Raw genomic sequence first — 21048 nt, forward strand, 5'->3', positions numbered from 1 at the left:
TCCATCCATAATTCACTCATAAACTTAGGTGGCTCCTGCACACTGATTGATTAAATGCTTAGACGCAGTTTAATCAATTAATTAATCAAAATCGGTGAGAATTGAATTCGAATGTCGGTTTAACAGGGACACACTCCTGTAGTGTATTCTAGTATTCTAGTGATAAACGAAATTTATAAGGAAGTTGATGAACTACGGGTAAAACCATTGCATATGTTGACGACGTAGTCACCATGATTAGAGAGAAGTTCCCACAAACTTTATCGTAATTAGTACAAGGAGTCCTAGTCAGACTATCAAAAACAAAGCTGATTCTGTTCACGAACAGGAGGTAAATCAAACTATTCACCTTATCAATACTGGATGGAGATATCCTAGAGGTCTCTTTGGAATCCAAGTACGTCGGCATCATTATGGACCGCCAATTAACGTATAAAAGAAATGCCAAATAACATGCCAAGAGGGTTATGATAGCTCTATATTCCTGTAGGGATTCCATTGGAATAAGCTGCGGACTGAGACCACAGATCATCCATTGGATTTTTACGATCATCATACGTATAATTCTTGCATACAGGGTTCGGGTGTGGTAAAATGCTTTGAGCAAGACATCGTATCTTTGTAATTTAAATAACGTCCAAAGAGCGGTATCAATCCTAATCACCGGTGTCACGAAGAGCACTAAACTGGCGGCCTTCATTGTGGTACTTGATCTCTTCCTACTGGATCTTGTAGTACGGCAAATAGAATTCCATCCCACGACGGCCGGTTCTATGTACCGGATTGACCCGAGGAACCATCTTCTCGGCCAGGGGCCGTCACCTCAGCAACTACTTGTTCGTGTTCGTCTTTATTTTTATTTTGGGAGCGGCATGTCCCGGAATGCCTGCTCCGGATTCTTTTGGTCCGTGCCGGGATTGAGAGTAACCCCGGGCCATGGTTCTGCACCGTTTGTCAACGTCTCATCCACCATAGGTCGGTGTCAATGAGATGCAACGGGTGCCAAGGATGGGTTCATTTCAGAAACTGTTCAGGCCTCACCTACCTGAGGGAGTATTACGACAGGGTTTATGTTGCCTCGTGCTGCGCCAATATAAACCCCAGTGAGTCTTCATCATCAACATCATCGGATTATGAAACTCCCCCGCAATCTCCCAGACAGCAGTATCAGCAGCAGCCGTTAACACCGCGTATTGCTGTCCCAGTTCCTGAGGATGTGACATTCTTGCAGTTTAACTGCGATGGTCTTCGAACCAAGATCAATGAGATCGTGGACTTTATGAGTCGGAGAAATATCATGGTCGCGGCGATCCAGGAAACGAAGCTGAGCAACAACTGCAGTCTTCGGAGTTGTGATGGATACAACGTTCTTCGCCAGGATCGTACGAGAAGTGGGAGTGGAGGGCTTGCATTCCTACTGCACCAGTCTGTCCAGTATAGACCTATCTCGCCTGAGCTAGACTCTAGTGACCCATACTTGGAGTGTATGGGGGTAGCGGTAAGGTGTGGATCCGCCGAGATAGAACTGCTGAATGTGTATATCCCGCCGGTCAATAGCTGTGCCCCGCGTTATTTGCATAACATCAGGCCTCTGTTGCGAGGTGATAACCGGCTGGTCCTAGGGGATTTTAATGCACATCACGAGTTATGGCATTCAGCTCTAGGAAATGACCAGAGAGGTACAGATCTGGCTGAGCAAATAGATAGCTCCACATTCTGCACTGCGAACGAGGACACACCCACCAGAAATAGAGGAGACTGCCACAGTTCGCCTGACATATCAATCGTGTCACCTGGTCTGACGAATGACGTGACATGGCAACCCGTCATTTCCCTTGGGTCGGATTGGCAAGGTTTCAGAGAGTTCACTAATCAACGCTTCAGAGAACTGCCCAGTCCCTCTGATGTTCGGGTAGCAGAGAGGAAGTTCCGAGACATCATCACTGCTGCAGACGCTCGCTTTATCCCTGCTGGTCGAATACCTGAAATAAGACCAAATTTCCCAGCAGAGGCGACGGGACTAGCTAATGAGCGTGATGAGCTTCGCCGTACGAACCCTAACGACCCCAGAGTCAGAGAACTGACAATGGAAGTCAATAGATTAGTCAGTGAACACAAGCGGAAAAAGTGGATAGAACATCTGAAGTGCTGCAACATTGGAGCCGGCTGTAATAAATTGTGGACAACGGTTAAGGCGCTATCGAACCCTGGTAGGAGAGACGATCGGACATCTGTCACGTTTAACGGCGTGGCTGTGACAGATCCGAAGAGGTGCGCTGGCTATTTCTGCCGACAATTTATCGAGCACCCCGATAGCGACCGGGCGAAGAGAAGTGTTTTGCGTCGTTTGCGATCTCTTCCAGCTGAAGAAGAACCGCCACAATTTACGATGGATGATGTTGCAGATGTTATCCGAGGCGCAAAGTCATCCAAAGCGCTTGGACCTGACGGAATTTCTATGGTGATGCTAAAACAGCTTGATGGCCCAGGAGTCGAGTATTTAAGTAAGGTCCTCAACTTATCGCTAGCCACCCTAATAGTTCCCGATGCCTGGAAGATGGACAGGGTGGTCCCGCTGCTGAAACCTGGCAAAGATGCCAGTAAAGGTGAGTCGAACAGGCCGATTTCACTTCTATCACCAGTAGCAAAGATACTCGAGGCATTACTCCTCCCAAGCATCAGAACGTGTTATCCAGTTGCAGATCATCAACACGGGTTCCGGAAGCAGCACAGTACCACAACAGCACTGCACGCCATTTCCACATATATTGGACGAGGGCTCAACCAGGAGAAACCATGTCACAGAACAGTGATGGTAGCATTGGATCTGACCAAAGCGTTTGATACGGTCAGCCATGCTAGGCTGTTCGAGGATATCGAGAATACTACCCTCCGGCCTTGTCTGAAACGCTGGGTCATCAACTATTTGTGTGGTCGCCAGTCATACGTGGAATTCAGAGACAGGAAGTCCAAACCCCGTAGAGTGAAGCAGGGAGTTCCCCAAGGAGGGGTGATATCTCCGGAACTGTTTAACCTCTACCTCTCTGCAATTCCACGCCCTCCCGACGGCATTGAGTTAATTACGTACGCGGATGATTGTACACTCATGGCGTCAGGTCCAAATATCGGTAACGTTTGTGAAAGGCTAAATGCCTAACTCATTGATCTTTTAGAGTTTTTCCACGCGAGGAATATGAAAATATCCACCACTAAGTCAACAGCCACACTGTTCACCACATGGACGGCGCAAATGAAGCTTCCACTGAATGTGCAGGTCGACGGTGCAACTATTCCGACCACAAACTACCCCAAAGTCCTAGGGGTCACATTCGATAGCATGTATAAGTCGTCCCAGCATACTACAGTTATCTGCGATAAGCTGAGAAACAGGAACAAGGTCCTCAAGTCCCTAGCCGGCAGCACTTGGGGTGCGGATAAAGAAACCTTGTTAACCACATACAACGCGATAGGCCGGTCTGTGGTAAGCTATGCGGCGCCAGCGTGGTTTGCTAACGTAAGTGATACGCAATGGGGTAAACTACAAATCTGTCAGAATGCTGCCCTAAGAACAGCTACAGGGTGTCACCTCATGTCTGCGGTGGACCATTTACATGAGGAGACAAAGATCCTTCCTGTGAGTCGTCACAACAGGATGTTGACGATGCAGTACTTGCTTGGATGCTATAGGCAAGACCACCCAAATCACCATCTGGTGGATATGCCTGAACCCCCAGGCGAGTAAGGGAGGATTATAGAGATCTAGAGAGAGAGGTCCATGATATAAAAGAGAACCTCTAGATCAACGTGCATACCAGGCAGGTTTAAGAGACATTCATACTGATGCGGTTGCAGAGGCTCTGGCAGCCTACAGTGTGAATATAGTCCTCGAAGATCATCCACCACCCGTGGCAAGGATTGATGGCACGCGGAATATCTGCCCAGCATGTGGCACCGGTCCGCATACTACGCAGCACCTGTTTAACTGCCCAGCCAACCTGACTGACTTAACTCCTCTCTCTCTTTGGACTAATCCAATTCAGGTGGCGTCCTTTCTGAGCTTGGAGCTGGAGGCAGAGCCGAATCAATAAAATAAAGATTTACATGTACTTGTAGAAGCTGCTACAACAACAACAACAACCATTGAGCTCACAATCTCACGGCGACGTCAGGTTCGATACCGGATTGACCCAGAACCACACAACACCCGTGTTCCGGACAGCGACTGCCAACTCAGTGTTCACATGTATGTATTTGTATCCTTTTCTTGTGTGGGGAGCAGCATATCCCAGAGTGCCTTCTCCGGATTCTCTTGGTCCGTGCCGGGACGGAGGAAACTCCAGGAACAATTTATTTGTGCTTCGGTGAGATGCAATAGATGTCGGGATTGGGTGCATCTCAGGGGTTGTTCTGGACTCATCCATGCGAGGGACTACGACAGGGACTATGTTGCTACATGCTGCAGATCGAGGAAATAGTGAATTTCATGACTCGGAAGAATATCAAGATTAACAACAACTGCAGCTTACAACGTTGTTAAGGTGACAACGTGCTGAGAAATTGTCGCACAGGAAGTGGAATTGGCTTTCCTATTACGCCAGTCTGTTCAATACAGACCTATCTTGCTTGAGTCTGGCTCTAATGACCCGAACATGGAATGTATGTGGGTGGCAATCAGGTGTCAGGTGAACTGCCGAGGTAGAGTTGCTTAACGTATATATTCCGCCGATAAATACCTGTACTCCAGGTTATAGTGCCAACGTTAGACCGATATTGGAAGGTAATACCCGACTGGTCTAACGGGGGCTTTAATGATCATCATGAGTTTTGGTATTCGATCCTAGATACTGACCAGAGGGGTATATCGTTTGCTGAGCTGGTTTATAGTTCTACGTTTTGCACGAAAAATTAAGACGGCCCTACCAGAATTAGCGGAGAGTGTCATATTTCGCCAGACATAACCTGTCGCTTCTCTTGGTTCAGATTATCTCCCCATAATTGTCTCCAGCAGACCGCCCGATTTCATCACCTCTGACCGCCGCACTTTCATCGATCATGGAAAAGGTAACTGACAGAGTTACACAGAGTTCACTAATCATCGCTTCAGAGATCTGCCCAACCCTTCTGATGTTCGGTCAGCAGATAGGACGTTTCGAGACATAAATACTGTTGCAACCGCTCGTTATATATCTGCTGGTCGAATACCCGAAGTGATATCAAATTTCCTAGGAGAGGCGGCGGAGCTAGCAAATGAGAGTGAGGATTTTCGTCGAGCCAACCCCAGTGACCCCACAGTCAGGGAATTGACACTGGAATAGTTAAATCTTCTGAAGAGTTGCAACATAGAATCCGAAATAAGTGAATTGTGGGCAACGGTTAAATGACTCTTGCACGCTGCAAAGTAGGAAGATATGATCTCAGTCACGTTTGGCGACGTTAAACTGACGGATACGAAGAGATGGGCAATTTATTTTAATAAACAATTTGTCGAGCTCCCCGGGAGTGACAGGGTGAAGTGAAGTGTACTATGCCGCATTACAATGGATATCGTTGCGAATGTCATCAGGAACACCAAATCATCTAAAGCGTTGGGCGGTAATGCTGAAACAGTAGAATGAGCCGGAAGTTGAGTATCTTATGAAAGTTCTCAACCTGTCACTAGACACCCACATCGTGCCCGAAGTCTGGAAAATGACAGGGTGCTCCCGCTACTGAAGCTATGCAAGGATGCAAGCAAAGGTGAATTATAAAGGTTGATTTCGCTTTTGTCGCCTGTAGCAAAGACTTTTGAGGCTTTACTCCTTCACAGCACCAGAAATAGCTATCCAATTGCCGATCATCAGCATGGGTTCTGTAAGAAGCACATCACGACAACAGCGTTGCACGCCATTTCCACACATATTAGTCGAAGGCTCAATCAAAGTAAGCCGTGTGATAGAAAAGTGATGGTGGCGCTCGACTTATCAAAAGCCGTTGATCCTGTCAAGCACTCCGCGCTGTTTGAGGACATTGAGCAAATAAACCTCCGGTCAACTTTGAAGCGTTGAATAATCAATTATATGTATGGACGCCAGTCGTAACAGGGAGTTCCGCAAGATGGGGTGATATCTCCGAAACTGTTTAACCTCTGACTTTCCTGTATTCCGCCCGCATTGTATTCCGCCGACGGCATTGAGATCATAACGTATGCGGATGATTGTACGACCTCAGCGTCAGGTACCTTTTCTGATGTCATTTGTGAAAGGCTGAACTCATATTTGACTGATCTCCACTAGAAGAATATACAAATATCCACCACTAAATCTACGGCCACTCTGTTCACCATATGTATTGCAGAGGTTAGCACTGATTTGAATTTGAAGAATCAAGTTCCTCAAGTCCCTAGCTGGCAGCACTTGGGGCGCAGAAAAATAAACCTTGTTGACCACATATAACGCGATAGATTGGTCTGTGGAAAGCTATGCGGCGACAGTGTGGTCCGCGAACATAAGTACAACGCGATGGAACTATGTTTCAACTTGTCAGAACGCCTCCCTCTGAGAACTGCAAGAGGTTGCGTCTTCATGTCATCAGTAAACCATCTGCATGAGCAGTCAAAGATTCTTCCAGCAACACAACGGCATGCTCTACCACATGTACAGATATGGTAGAGCACTTTCCTTGAACTGGAGATAGACCCAGAGCCAGATTGAACAGAAGAACGAACATACAAACATAATAATAAACACTGTTGCAACAACAACGACATGTTCTCGTTGCAGTACTTGCTTCGGTGTTACCGTGGGAGTCACCCCAATCACTATGTCAGGTGGGATCTTCATGATCTAAAGAGAGAGGCCTAAGGTCAGAGGGAAGTCCTAGATCAGTAAGCTTATCAAGCAGATTTGAATAACGTATACATAGCTCCAGTCGAATATATATAAACAACCATCACGTGTCTATGGTCCTCGGAGTACTTCCTCCATCTATCGCTGATGATAAACATCAGCTGACACTACAAAACAATCCCACGGCAGCGGGTTCTTACGTACCGGATTGACCCGAAACCAAAAGTGTTTCGGCCAGCGGCTGTCAACCCAGCATTATATGCTGCTACAACAACAAAACATAGTAGTTTGTCTCAACTACCTTGCAGGGCTAGTATTGATGTAATCGTGCAAAATATCTATCCAGCATGCGATACAGACCCGCACGACACACAACTCCGTTTCAACTGCCCTACCAAACCTTCTCAACTAACTCAAGTAGTTTTGTGGTTACAACCAATCTCCGCAGCCACATTCCTAGATCTTAAATTAGAGCCTGATTAAGTAGAAAAACGAACATACACACATATCATATTTTTTATAACAACAACCACTGAGCTCGGGGGAAATCAGTGATTTTAATCCACCACAAATGAACTTCGGGCTAATAAATATACACTAACTCACGGGGAGACCTGTACCCACAACTCACCAACTCTACAAGGTATAGGGATTTATACCGATGGATCTAAGATGGAAACTGAAGAAAGAGCAGTAGGTTACTCTCATATAACTTGAACGAATATTGTTGTGTCGTCTATGCCAAAATCTTTGCAATTAAAAATGTTGCAGAACCATTGTTATAAGTCTTCTTTTGTAATAGTTTGGATTTACGGAACAGATTTATAGCGTTCCGGTTATCTTAAAGTTAAAAGTAATGATTGAATTTCAAGGATAAGGTTCTTTGCATTAACTTTCAATGTAAAAAATATATTTTTAATGCCTCAAAATTGGATTATTTTGCGTTTTCAAATCCATCAGATAGTAAAAGAACACATATAATAATGGCCCATAGTCAGACAGGGAATTATTTGGATCGATAGTCAAGCGGCCCTTAGATCACTCAGGTCTCTATCTCTATCAATTCTGTTGGGTTCCGGGTCATTGAAAAATAGAAGCAAATTAAATTGCGGATGAAATGGATCGTTGTGGATCGGAGGAGCCATCCGCCACTTTAACGAACGAACCCAGCTGAAAGGTTTCCAAGGCAATCTGGACAATATTCTCCAACGAAGAACCGCATCTATACTTTACCTGAAACAGTCCGACCTGAAACTAATTACGACAGCTGCACGTTCTCTAACGTCCTAATTACAACTCAGCGTATTTCAGTCATGTAAAACTTCTTTACTCGGCTATAACAAGTAGGACCCGTGTCATTAAGATAATTTATGGGTGCACTCATTAATATAAGAGAAGTCTCCTTGTCCCTTTAGGGATGTTTGTAGGACCGTCAATAAAAAAAATCCTCAAAATTGTTCTTTAAAAAAATCGTGATTGTAACTTTCAGAGTCCCTCAAAAATATTGTTATAGCAATCGCCAGCTATAGATGTAATTATAACAATCTCAATCTGTTTGCCCTAATTCTTTTTCTTGCCATTTCATCACACTTACGTTTTGGATCTGGTGAATCACGATCTAATACCGCATAACGTGGTATTTCAATTCCCTCCTTTTCCAATATGGCATAGACACGACGACGATCTTGAATATCATATTGCATATGAAGATTATTGAGGACATATGGTTTGCGCAGCTGAGCATATTGTATGGCCTTTTCCAAGGGGAAACCTTTGGAGTGGAAAGAAACTAGACAATCACAGATGGGCCAATTTTCAACGGGTTCCTGAAATTAAAAAATAAAGAAAACAATTATTTCCGTATACGATATGGTCAACGAAATTCAGTCGAACTTCTCTTTAACGAAGTCCCAAAAAGGAATACATCCCTAGTACATATAAGTTTCAAAATTTCTCTATTAGGTATAACATTTCTTCCGTAACAGTCGCGTTATAGAGAAGTTTGACTGTATTCCCCAAAGCTTACCTTTAAAATAACATCTTCCTCAAAGATGACCATTTTAATGAATTCAAATTCCTGCAAACGTGTCAGTATCTCTTTCATTGGCTTCGATTGTGTCTTCTTGGCCATGGCACAAATTCCCACAACCACTTGTTTGCCGGTATTCGATGAGGTACTGGCATCGGAATCCATGCCGTCATTACTTTCACAGAAATCGGTGTCGCCCTAAAAAAATAGTAATGTGAATTGTATGTTATTTCTTGAAAATTTTAGAAAAATATTTAAAATGCTTGTAAAAGTTACGTGCTTTCAAATGAAATTGTGCATTCCAAATAAAAAACTTTTATTTTTTTGCTTTTGTTTTCTGGTAGTATGTCGATGTCACCCCAAGCTACTAAGAATATTTTTATATACAGTACAGAAATATAGAAAGAATAGAAGTAAAAACATGCATGACACGTGTACATGTTATGAGATTCTACTATGCGGTAAATAACAAACCTGTCCATTATGTTCTTGAAAAAACAAAAATCAATAATAACAAATAGAGATATTTTTATAAAGAACAAGGCTTTGAACATACGTTTTAATAGCAGATTATGGGAGACGTAGGAAAGGTTTGAAAAAACTAGGAAAATATGGTTTTTGTTCCTCTGTGTCCAGATTAGGAGACTGGTCAGTGGGTTAAGCTTGGCAGGTCAACAGATGCAGCGTATCATGCGGCCCCAACCCACATGCATGGATGTCAGTTGTCTCCGAGGCATTCACACTTTATCAGTGTGAATACTATACAAATCTGTCTGATATGCTCGTTGTTCCCGTTTGTACCTGCTCCCTCGTGGTCATAAAGATCTCTCCTGACGTACCTAGGGAAACCTGTCCAAAAAATGGTAGCAGGGATTCTCACGGTGATAACACCCAAAGCAGGTACTGCTTCGACATCTTATTGTGCTGTTGCGCCGCACAGTGTGTCCAAAATGGCGTGTCAAAAATCTATATTTTTCTAAATTGATGTAGATTGAACTTTGGAGGCCATGTTTATCAAATTGAGATCTTTTATTTTACAGAGTTACAAAAATGCATATATTTAAAAAATTATAACCTCAAAGCGGTGGTATCGTATATGGTGGCTATATCAAATCGTGGACCTATGTGTGTATGTATATTGAAACATTTTGCTGGGATGCTCTTTATTCACTAAGATCGCAAAATGTCAATTGTCAGAAAATTTGGTTCAAAAATTTGACAAGAACCATTAAAAAACTTTAAAGTTGAGATACCGGTATATAGGGGCTATATGAAGAAATTTTTTATTCGTAGAAAACGTTATACATATATATTTTTATTTTAGCGACATCGGTTTATTATTGTAGGTAAATCCTGAAAATACATAAAATTGGGTGGTACCGTTATAGGGACTCTGGCGTCGCAGATGACCGCACCTAATATAATGAGAAATTGATTGATATCTTGCAGCTTGAATGGCGCTTAAAGGGAGTCCTTCAATCTGGACTGGCTGACTTCCGAAACGTCAGTTGCTTTGCAATTTTTAGATTTCGTCAAAATATCTCAGTTGCAAACTATGGCATTATTCCTTGAAAATGCAACTAAATACATCAGAACTAAAAATGATACATGTTTGCTTTCTTACTGCGTTAAAATGCGCAACTGTGACGTTTTGAAATACAGACCTTCACAATTGTTAAGTATTACGGCGTTATGAACTACAATACTTAAGACATTTTCCAAAATTTGCAAAGCAACTGAAGTTTTAGAAGTCAGCCATTTTATCGGCTCACACCTTCCTTTACATCCCTCACAAAAGTTTAAACATTTAGGGTTAAGAACAGTTTTAGACCTCTTAGCGGATAATTTTTAGACGGTTTTTGGATAGTTCTTGCTTGCAGTGATTATTACAACAGTAATTTATTTAGGGAAAAAAAGAACATATTATTACATATATTTGTCGGGAATAGTCAAACAAAAACTCAAATTAATCCAATTAATTAAAATCAAATTAATCCAATATTAAAGATAGAGCTTTGAAAATGGTAACTCACGATTGTAGTCTGTTTTAATGTTTTAGACTTATTCCACTAAAATGGCTGAAATTTGGTATTTGGTCTTCGTTGGGGACATAAAATATTACCGAAGAGAATTGTCGGTACAGGACTCCGTGGGGTCCCGTTTTTATATAGCCCCCATAGAACAGTACCTACCGATTTTTGGTATTTTTAAGATTTCGGACACATTATTTAATAGAAATAGTCCATATTTACATTAGGCAATTTTCCTTGCGGCAATTGTCAGTTTGATGGAGAGAGATGTGAGGCATATGGCACTTGCTCTCAGCGAGCGCTCACTGGATATTTCTTACATATATACACATTTATAAATGGTGGTGTTTTTTATTGAAGGGCATAGAAAAAACGCAAAACAACAAAGACACATAGGTACATACAACATTCCAAAGAATACATAACAAAGTTGAAATCATCATAATGTAATAAATAGGTACATCCATATTTCAAATGTACATATGTATGTATGTATGTATATGAAAAATGTATTGATGTAACCAACCCCACCTTCGGTATAGGCGCATCCTTTTTAGATCCTGAGTAATAGGCCAAAACATAAGATATCCTTAAAAAATAATTTTTTTTTTTTGTTTTTCAAAAAATTCCGATTTTCTCATAATTTCTACAATGAAATGCTCAGTGCTATGCAGGCGGGTATCTTTTCTACATCCTGAGCAATATTCTAAAATATTTATCCTTGAAAATCGTTTTTACCTTCCTACGAATCTGTTATACAACTGTTATACCACTAGTAATGTGGTTTTTGTCTCCGCTATCGATTTTATCTTCACCAATGGTGGGCAAATTGCGAGAGACTCATGTATTTTTTACACTTTTGTGTATGAGGCCGAGCATTTCTACCCAACAGTGATCTTCACGCACATGTACAGGATCACGTTTTCATAAATACCCTTTAGAACGATACTTCCCGATTTTGGAAATTTTTAAGGTTCCAGCCTCATTATACAATCGAAATGGCTGGAATTTGTTATTTTGTCGTCTGTATTTGTGTTTACGTTCCACCATAATATACATTCATCTTATTCTTCTTCCTCTTTACTATATTAATTACTGTATGGGACTGGAATTCGACATCTGTCAAACTAAGTTGTTAAACCAATTTTTTCTTTTCATTTTTTGAAATTTTGTCTGTTGGAGCGAAGATCATTTTTAATGATTTTTATTAATTTTCTCGTTTAGAGTTAAGCTTGATGACCGAAAATTTTTTGCAAGTGAAAAAGGAAAGCCAAGGACTCGAACCCACACAGTCACCAAATTACGTGACCTGGTTTCGCTGTTAGCTGAGCTGCTCTTCAGACGTATCGACTGTGGGATGGCTTCTCTGTTCTAGAACTTTTGGTTTTTCAAATTCAAATGTGTTTTTATACATCCACGAATATTTGGCCGTTGGTCTTTTCAGTTGAAAGTCCGACATTGACGAAAAAGGATCGCTTAACTATCACACAACGTATAGAAATTATCAAAACCTACTACAAAAATGGGAATTTTTTTGTGATTGATTTTTCGTGATTTTTGATCAAATTTTCTTCAGCGATGAAGCACATTTCCCACTCGGTGGGTTTGTTAATAAACAAAATTGTCGTATTTGGGGTTTTGGGAATCCTTAAGTAAATGAAGAAAGGTCATTATATCCAGAAAAGGTCACTGTTTGGTGCGCTCTTTCGTCCAAAAGTGTGATTGAACCTTACTTCTTCGAAAACGACGATGGACCGACTGTCACCCGTCAATTCGGAGCGTTATGCTCATATGATAACCGACTTTTTTGCTGATATTGAAGAACACAACTTGGAGAATATGTAAAGGGTGTTTTTTTAAGCCCGATAGAACTTGAAATTGTAAAAAATAACACAAAAAATTAAATTGTAGTCAAAATTTTTTTTTTAATTCGAAAGATCAATACGTGACATTAACATTTGAAAATGATTGACAAAGTGCATTCTGGACGTCCAATTTTTGGCCACTTTTCGAGCACTGCTGGCCGTATGTCATGAATAACACGAACGAGCTCCGGCCTCATTTTTGAAGAAATAAGGTCCGATGATGCCACCAGCGTGAAAACCGCACCATACGGTGCATTTTTCTGGATGTAATGGAGTCTGTAGGGTCTCTTGTGGATTGGTCTCACTCCATATGCGGCAATTTTGCTTATTAACAAACCCGTTAAGCCAAAAATGCGCCTCATCGCTGAACGCTATAAGTTGCGCGAATCGACGACTGATTTTCAAAGTAAATTTGGATAATTTCGTAGCGTTGTTCAAGCGTGAGTCTATTCACGATGATTTGTCAGAGTATACTGAAACAAATAAAAAAAAGTTTCATCAAAATTTAATTTTTTGTGTTACTTTTTACAATTTAAAGTTCTATCTAGCTTAAAAAACACCCTTTAGTTTCAACAAGACGGTGTCTCATGCCACACAACTCCAGCGAATATGGCTTTATTGCAAGAGTTATTTCCTAGCCGAGTAATTTCTCGCCGTGTCGATATCGACTGGCCACCAAGATCATGCGATTTGACAACATTTTACTTTTTCATGGGGCTACGCCAAAGACCGTGTTTATGCAGATAAACCTTCAACTCTTGAGAACTTAAAAACTAACATTCGTGAAGTTATGACTGAAAAATGACCTCGAAAGAATCAATGCTTGCAACAGTTCGCTTGGAGGTCATATAAATGATGTGGTGTTTCACATATAATGTCAACGTTCAAACTTTATAATAAACAAGTAAAAAATATCAGTCCGTTTTGCCGACAGAGATATACCCTCAGCCCAATTGTACAACGCCCTCAGCCTATGTGAATTGAAACTTTCATCTACGGACAGATCGAATGTATGTAGGAACGGGTTGCGCATGCTCACTTATGTGCGCCTGCCGAAGACGACACACACGACGTTGCACATAAGAAGGGCAGAAAAGCGAACATCACAAAAACTAAAATGAGTGCTAACGTTGAGGCTGATAGAAGTTTAAAGTTTATAGAAGTAAATGTTGAAGTTTAGAATAAGTATTTTTAAGAATTAATATTCTGTAAACTATTATGTTTTGTGTAAATAGTATGTTTTAAATTAATTGCATATTTTATTTAATTTAAATAACTGAACCGTTAATAATAACACTATGCAACACTGAAAATGCAAACAACTTCTAGTATGCATTTTTTGAAAGTACATATTTAGACTACAAAAACCCTAGTAGGGTTTTGCCCTGTCAGATCCAGTTCGGATTTTATGGCCTCATCTAAACCGGGCTAAAACTACAGTTTTTTGCATTTATCAGGCCTTTATCTCAGAAACGAATAGAAATTTGGCCTTGCTGTCTTAAGTAATATTGTAGCCCTAAACTAGTAGAACTTATCTATAGTAGAACTTATTATCTAAACCACATAAAAAAACTCCATCTAGGGCATCAAAATCTATAAAATATAGGAAATTTTACATAATTGCTGAAATTCTGGTCAGTATCAGCTAAACTATTGGGAGTTGAACCAAGTAACCTTTTGCAAAAATCTTCCAAATAAAGTTCTCAACGATTCTTTAGAACATTCTGAAACTCTAAAATGCTTACTTCCAGCGGTATTTTGCATCATATCTTTTACAACACGTATTTCAAACACAGTTCACACCAACAGTTTATTCTCGCATTTCGGATTTCCCTACATTATTGACATTTTTATTAAATCGTCGCACATTGGGGCAAGATTCCAAAAAACGGAGATTAATTCAGGGAAGCATTTAAGTGATCTAAAGTTAATATTTTTCGATTGTTTACACTTCAACCAATATAACGGAACACAGTTTTGGTGCAAATTGAGGGATTGGAGAGGTATATTCGAAGCCCTCATAAATGGGTACCATAAAAACTATGAAGTGTTTTTACGGTTCTGCCTACATTTCTTATTTGATGAATCTAAAATCGTCTAATATGATAAATTATTGGTTAAGCTAATATTTGGGAAAAAATTATTAAGTTAGGTCAATATTTTAGTGTAGCTCCCATACAAAGGTATCTCCCGATTTTATGTACTTCGAGGGTCTTGAACACATTTTTTAGTACATTTATCTGTAAATTAGGATTTATAGTTCTGAATGCCTAAGAATTCATAGTGTGAAAATTTGTCAATATAGGTCAATGTTTTGGTATAGCCCCCATATAGAGGTACAGTAAAATTTTGGGGTTTTCGAATATTTTATGCATATATTGCAACTAAACTAGCTCAAATTGTGAATTGTGCATTTTGAAGGGATTGAAAATATTTCTATCAAACATCATCTCTATATATTTTCGTTTTGGAATAACCTCCATATAAAATATTCCGCTACTTTTTTAACTCTAAATACTTTTCAAAAGTAGGGAAAAATTGATACATTTTAAATTAATTTTTAATATATTTCTAAACTTCTTTTGCCAAAAATATATTTTTCTAAGACTCATATTTTTATCTGAAGTTGACGATACCATTTCAAAAACGGCACTTTTGATGTGTTAAAAAATATTACTCTTTATACACCAAAAAAATTTAATTTTTTATGGTGCTCTTTAAGTTATTAAAAATTCTTTAGCTTTATCACAGTGTAACTGTAGAAGTAAACAATATATGATCTTGACATTTTGGTTAAAGACTTAGAATTTTGCACCATATTACCATGTAACGACAGTTATACCAAAAACCGAATTTAATTTTTTTAATTAATCTCCATTTTTTGTGATTTCACCCCTTGGGCATCGCCATCATTTCATATAAATCATTATATATAGTAACTATAACATAATGGTGCACCTGTACATATTGTCTTATATAGGGTGACCACAGACATTAAACCAAAACACGACATACTGTACAACAATAACAGGGAAAATGAAGACAAAAAAACCAAAAATGCAAAAATTTGACCCACAGCTATTTCCACAATTTTTTGACATAACTCAAAATGCGCAAGCAAGACGTAAGTTTTGTTTAAGCAATATCAAAGACAACAATCAAGAGAAAAATACAAAAAATTTTCTCACGACCTTCTCGACACTCTTTTTTGTTATACTCCAATACATTTCAAAATTATGCAAAATCTGGACACATTTTGACGAATTTTTTAAACACATTTCTACAAGACTTTTTCAGTATATTTTTTTCCTAAAATATTAAGAATTACCTCTGCTTGAAACATCCATTTTTAAAATGCCAAGTTTATGTAGCAAAAACTGCGTTATGTCGATTTAAAAGCAGCAAAATTTAATATTTTTCACCTGTTTCTTAAATTTTAAAATATGTTCTATTTTAACACTGTGCTACACGAAAAGTAAACAACATACGACTTTGCTATTTTGGCTAGTGAGGTAGAATTTTGTACTCGTTAACCCTGTCAAGACAGATTATCAAAAATGTGTGTTTCAATTTTTCAATTAAGACCCGTTTTTTTCAATCCTGCCCAACGTGCGTCGTTGAAAAATGTACTATAAACAATGGCATAGAGGCATTGTACAACAAAGACATGTTCCGATGAGTTGTGTATTACATTCCAGGGAATATTTTTCCAAAAGAAAATATTCAGAAAAAATTAACGGTTTTGGAAATACGATGCGAAATGTATAAAAATTGTGGAATTTTTGCATATATTTTGAAATTTGAGGCAATAAATGTAGTTTTCCGAGTTCATTATTTCTCTAAGTATTTTATTCTTGCCTTATCTACAAATTCCCTTCAGAGGTCAGAAGAAGATTCGCATTGGTTTCAGAGATATAGCCCCGAATTTCTTTAAAAACTCAATATTTAACCATGTTTAGAAGGGGCCATAAAATTCGAGCTTAATCTGACACAACAAAACCCAACTAGGGTTTCGAATTGTTGCTAAAAATGTTGCACAGTGTAATAAGAAAAACTATTTAATAATATAAACATTAATCAAACTGTTTCAATTATGAACTGCTAGGTAACCAAACCTACATGTATTTAGGGTCTTTTCAGAATTTTGTGACCCTTTTTGGACATTGGACAGGATCCTAATTCCGTTTGTACTGTATCAAGACTGGTAAGTCGGTCTAATTTCGTAAAGAACGAACCTTCGATTCCGGTCATTGTAATAACAACATATTTCACACTACCATATTAGAAGATGAGAATTCTCTATTATCAATAAATACTTTCCGATTCAACTTTTAGCTGATTTATTTTTCATTACCGGGTTCTTAACTTGACATTGGTTTCCTGTGGGCATGGCCGTTCTACTAAACCTTACAACACGGTGGCACCTAATAATACATTTTAAATTTTGTTGACACTAATGTCTATACAAAACAGGTGTAACGTGGTAGGGTATTACTACCTATAATGGTACCAAACCAATTTTCTGCTTATCTCAAACAATGCAAATAAAATTTATATTTGCCAAACAATTTGATACGACGATAACGACTATAGCTTGTTTTAGCCGAGGCTACAAACAAATAAACATTCAAACAAATATGTAGTGTATAACTTCTCGAAATGCGACAACCGGTCAAGAGTTTGCACTTGCCCAAAGTACGCAACAATGATAGCAGTCACTTGGTGTGTTTATCATATTCAATAATTTATGACAGAACAATTGTAAATGCAAATAGTCCAAGATATATGTACCTTCTCACACGGTAGGTGGTGGTGCTGGTGACTAAATAGATGGGGCAGCACGTAGTGCTGCATACACAGATATTTTAAATGACCAATTACGAAGAATTTAGCATTTATTTTGGGCGGCAAATATCATAGAAAAATGACAACAATAGCGGAAACAAAGTTTCAAACAAATGCCAATAAACTATTTATTTATAAATAAATGTAATTGTCCGTGACGACAATGGCTCTTTTAGTTGGCGACGATAAAAGTCCAACCATAAAAAAAATGAATGAAAACATAAAACAATAAACGAAAACAATAATCAAAATATAACAGCAAAAGACCAAAACACCAGTGTACGACAAACCTACATTTAAACATTCATCACAATAGCAAAAGTCATCGACTTCATCATCATCATCTTCGTCATCGTCATAGTATTCAGCATCGTCGCCATCCTCAAATTCAACATCGCCTTCTTCATTATTATTATCGTTATCATCTTTAGCGACATCATTTGCATAATGATTATCTGGTTTTACTATGCCTTCCCCTTCCGCCGCATTGGCATCAACCGTCGTTTCATTGTTAACTAAAACAACGTCATTGTTATTGGCATTTTCTTTGTTAATTGCAACCGCCCTCCCACTTTGACGCCTCCTCCTTCGACGTCTTCCACGATTTTGCATTTTACATTTTGTATTATTAGGATCTCCGGCATTCGTACACTGGCCACGACGATGGCCTTCATCACAATTTCCCTCCGCAGTATCGAAATTATTTTCATCATAGTTTTCACCTGCGCACATTGTTGGATCACTTAGGTGGGCATGTTTTAATTTTCGCCGCCTTTGTTGTGAACGATATTTTTTCAAACGCCACCAATCTTTAAGCCATGTCCATTCCATGGTTAAAACACTTGGCACTTATTTAAATTTGATTTCAAATTGCGTATGACCGTTAATCCCAGCGAACGTTTCTCCTCCCGTAAAAACCGTTATTGCTATTCCCGTCGCCACAACTACGAAACGTAAGAAATATGACCGTCATATACAAGTGCGCCCAACCTACTGACTCTTGAATTGAAATTGTGCAATACACTCATTTTTGAACCAAGAAGTCTCATTTTAAAATAATAATTTGCTCGCTATTGTTGTTTTCGTTTTGCCTTATTTTTAAAACAATAATTTAAATTTATTGTTGTTATTTTATTTCATTTTTTTTCTCAGCAAAGAGATAAAAACTCGTTACTCATAATTCTCCATTCGCTCGTCTTTTCTACTGTTATACATTGTCCCTACTATTTGTTGTTTTAATTGTTTCTTAAGTTATCACCTTTAACTATAAAGGGAAGACTGGCCAGACATTTGAAAGCAGGTTTTCTTTTTCGCTTTCATTAACGCCTTATCAGACCACCAGTCAATCAGTCCCTCGCTAAGATTGATGTCGTTTATCTTAATGAATTATCACAACAGTATGTGATTTATGACGTCATAAAGCGATTTGGAGTACACCCAAAAATTGATGGACAAAAAGTTTGTGTAAAAAGGTTTTAATTATTATGGCCTTAATCAGAATAATCGGGGCAACAAAGATTTTCAAGAAGCTCAGAAACTTAGCAAGTAAAAAAAGTATCAGTTGGCATCGCCGACAGAGATATACCCTCAGACGGTGTGATTTTTTTCCTAAAAGACTTAAGGCCTGGGTACATAAGCTGCCTCGCCTGGTTGCCTTGCTTTTCCACTTCATTTCTGACATAATAAAAAAAGAATAAAGAAGGCCGAGCAAATTTCGGACTGGCCTGGGTACATAAACTGCCGCGCCTTCTTAACTTGCTTGCTTCTGATAAAAGAATAAAAATGAAAAGGGCAACCTAATACGAAATTGTCGGGCTTCTTTATTATTTTAACCCCCAGTTTTTGTAACTTATTTTTGTTCGTTCGTCTATATTCGTAATAATTTAGGCATTCATAGCTCAGCCCCCAGATGACATACACATCTAATTTTTAGTATACCCATTCCATATATCGTTAAGGATTCCTCATTTAAAAATCAGCGCTCTACATTTGCGCTAAAGCGAGTAAATCGATCAACAAAATTTGACAATTCGTGTGAGAAGAATAAAATTTTTTACAAAAACTGGGGGTAAGTTTATTATGTCAGAAATGAAGCAGGAAAGCAAGGCAATCAGGCGAGGCAGCTTATGTACCCAGGCCTTTATGTATTTAGTCGGGTTTCAGCATTTTGGGCGTATGAACTTCCCGACAAAAATATGGATTAGGATAAAAGCTCAAAAGTTTTGCGGGGAGGTACCTAAAGGAATGGTCCGACATAGTCCATTTTGCAAATGTGTCGTATTTTGGGAGTTATTCCTCTCGATAGATATGGCGCACACCAATCATTTCAGTTGGTCACCATATAATTTAGAGCATTTGGACCATTATATCAGGAAAAATGGACTTGCCCACGAAAAATATAATATGACTGTAAACAGGGCCACTATGAGTACTTTCGGTAAAAAATTCCAAAGGATCAGCCAATAGACCCTTACCCTGCGTTTACAAATGACAGGACAGTTGAGTTCATGTATTGATTGTCAAAATCCAAAAACTTGCCTGTATGACGTAGGCGTCCCGCCAACTGCAAAAACAGTTGTAAAATTATGAATGAAAATCATCTATTTGTTTTTGTTTTCCGTTCACATTTTTTCTTTTTGTTCATTGTCTTTTGTTTTCAATACATTTCAATTATTATCTCACACGTTTTAACAAAAAATTTCAAAAATTTGTTAACCATACTGTCTATGGAAAACTGATGGACAGCTGGGAAACAGCCGACAAATGTATGTATGTGTTAGTAAATCAGAGTTGTATTTGAAGACAAATTGTCTGGTGTAAACGCCTAGTTAACCGCACTTAAACCAAAATATTGAACATTTGTGTGGGTGGTACTCTAACGAGTAGACCGAAAGGGCCCACAGTCTGGAACAAATCGATTGCTCCGTTTATGAGATATCGCGCGTACTATTTTAGCGAATATTTTCGAACTGTTGTGGTAGAGGTACCGGAAGGAGTGCACCTATAAGCACCATCTTCGCATTTCATCTAATATTGGAAGAAATATTAGCTTCGTTCCAGAACTAAAAAGTTTTTACACATTTAACACATTTTGAACATTTTTTCCCGAAATGCGTTCCCGTACACCAAAAAAGTTGCAAAATGTTCACTTCTCTTTGAACAAAAATGGCGCTGAATGGCTCTCTCTTTCGAAACTTTTTACACGACAAATTTGAGCGAGCAAAAATGTGCAACATGTTTGCCGGCTTCCGATAGTCTGTCACGCCGACTTTGTCATTTGTTCCAGTTTTTTTGACGTTTCTGCCATTTTTCCGTTCCCGTACATTTTGAAAAAATGTGTGCATTGAACTCAATTTTTGACGGTTCTCTCTTTTGCACATTTTACCATTAAAAAAGTACTGGAACGGAGCTATTATGATATGCAAAGTGTGGACCAACGCAGTATTCGGTTCGAG

At 39.1% G+C, this 21048-nt stretch overlaps 1 protein-coding gene across 50 annotated transcripts in view; it reads right to left on the bottom strand.

Moving 5' to 3' along the window:
- l(1)G0196 (inositol hexakisphosphate and diphosphoinositol-pentakisphosphate kinase) overlaps window positions 1-21048 on the bottom strand; it is a 103203-nt gene that overhangs the window by 56910 nt on the left and 25245 nt on the right. For 23 of the 50 annotated variants that reach the window (XM_073974811.1, XM_073974808.1, XM_073974782.1 and 20 more), the window contains exons 2-3: window positions 8851-9051; window positions 8419-8650 (exon numbers count right to left, since the gene is read on the bottom strand). In XM_073974811.1, the coding sequence (XP_073830912.1) occupies window positions 8419-8650; window positions 8851-9051 (433 nt within the window). Of the gene's footprint in view, window positions 1-8418; window positions 8651-8850; window positions 9052-17887; window positions 18615-21048 lie in introns of those variants that run through there. The other 27 variants (XM_073974796.1, XM_073974771.1, XM_073974795.1 and 24 more) reach the window with 2 other exon arrangements.

This window comes from Musca autumnalis, unplaced genomic scaffold (genome assembly GCF_047663935.1).
Source record: "Musca autumnalis isolate F117 unplaced genomic scaffold, ASM4766393v1 scaffold_3, whole genome shotgun sequence".
NCBI lineage: Eukaryota > Metazoa > Arthropoda > Insecta > Diptera > Muscidae > Musca > Musca autumnalis.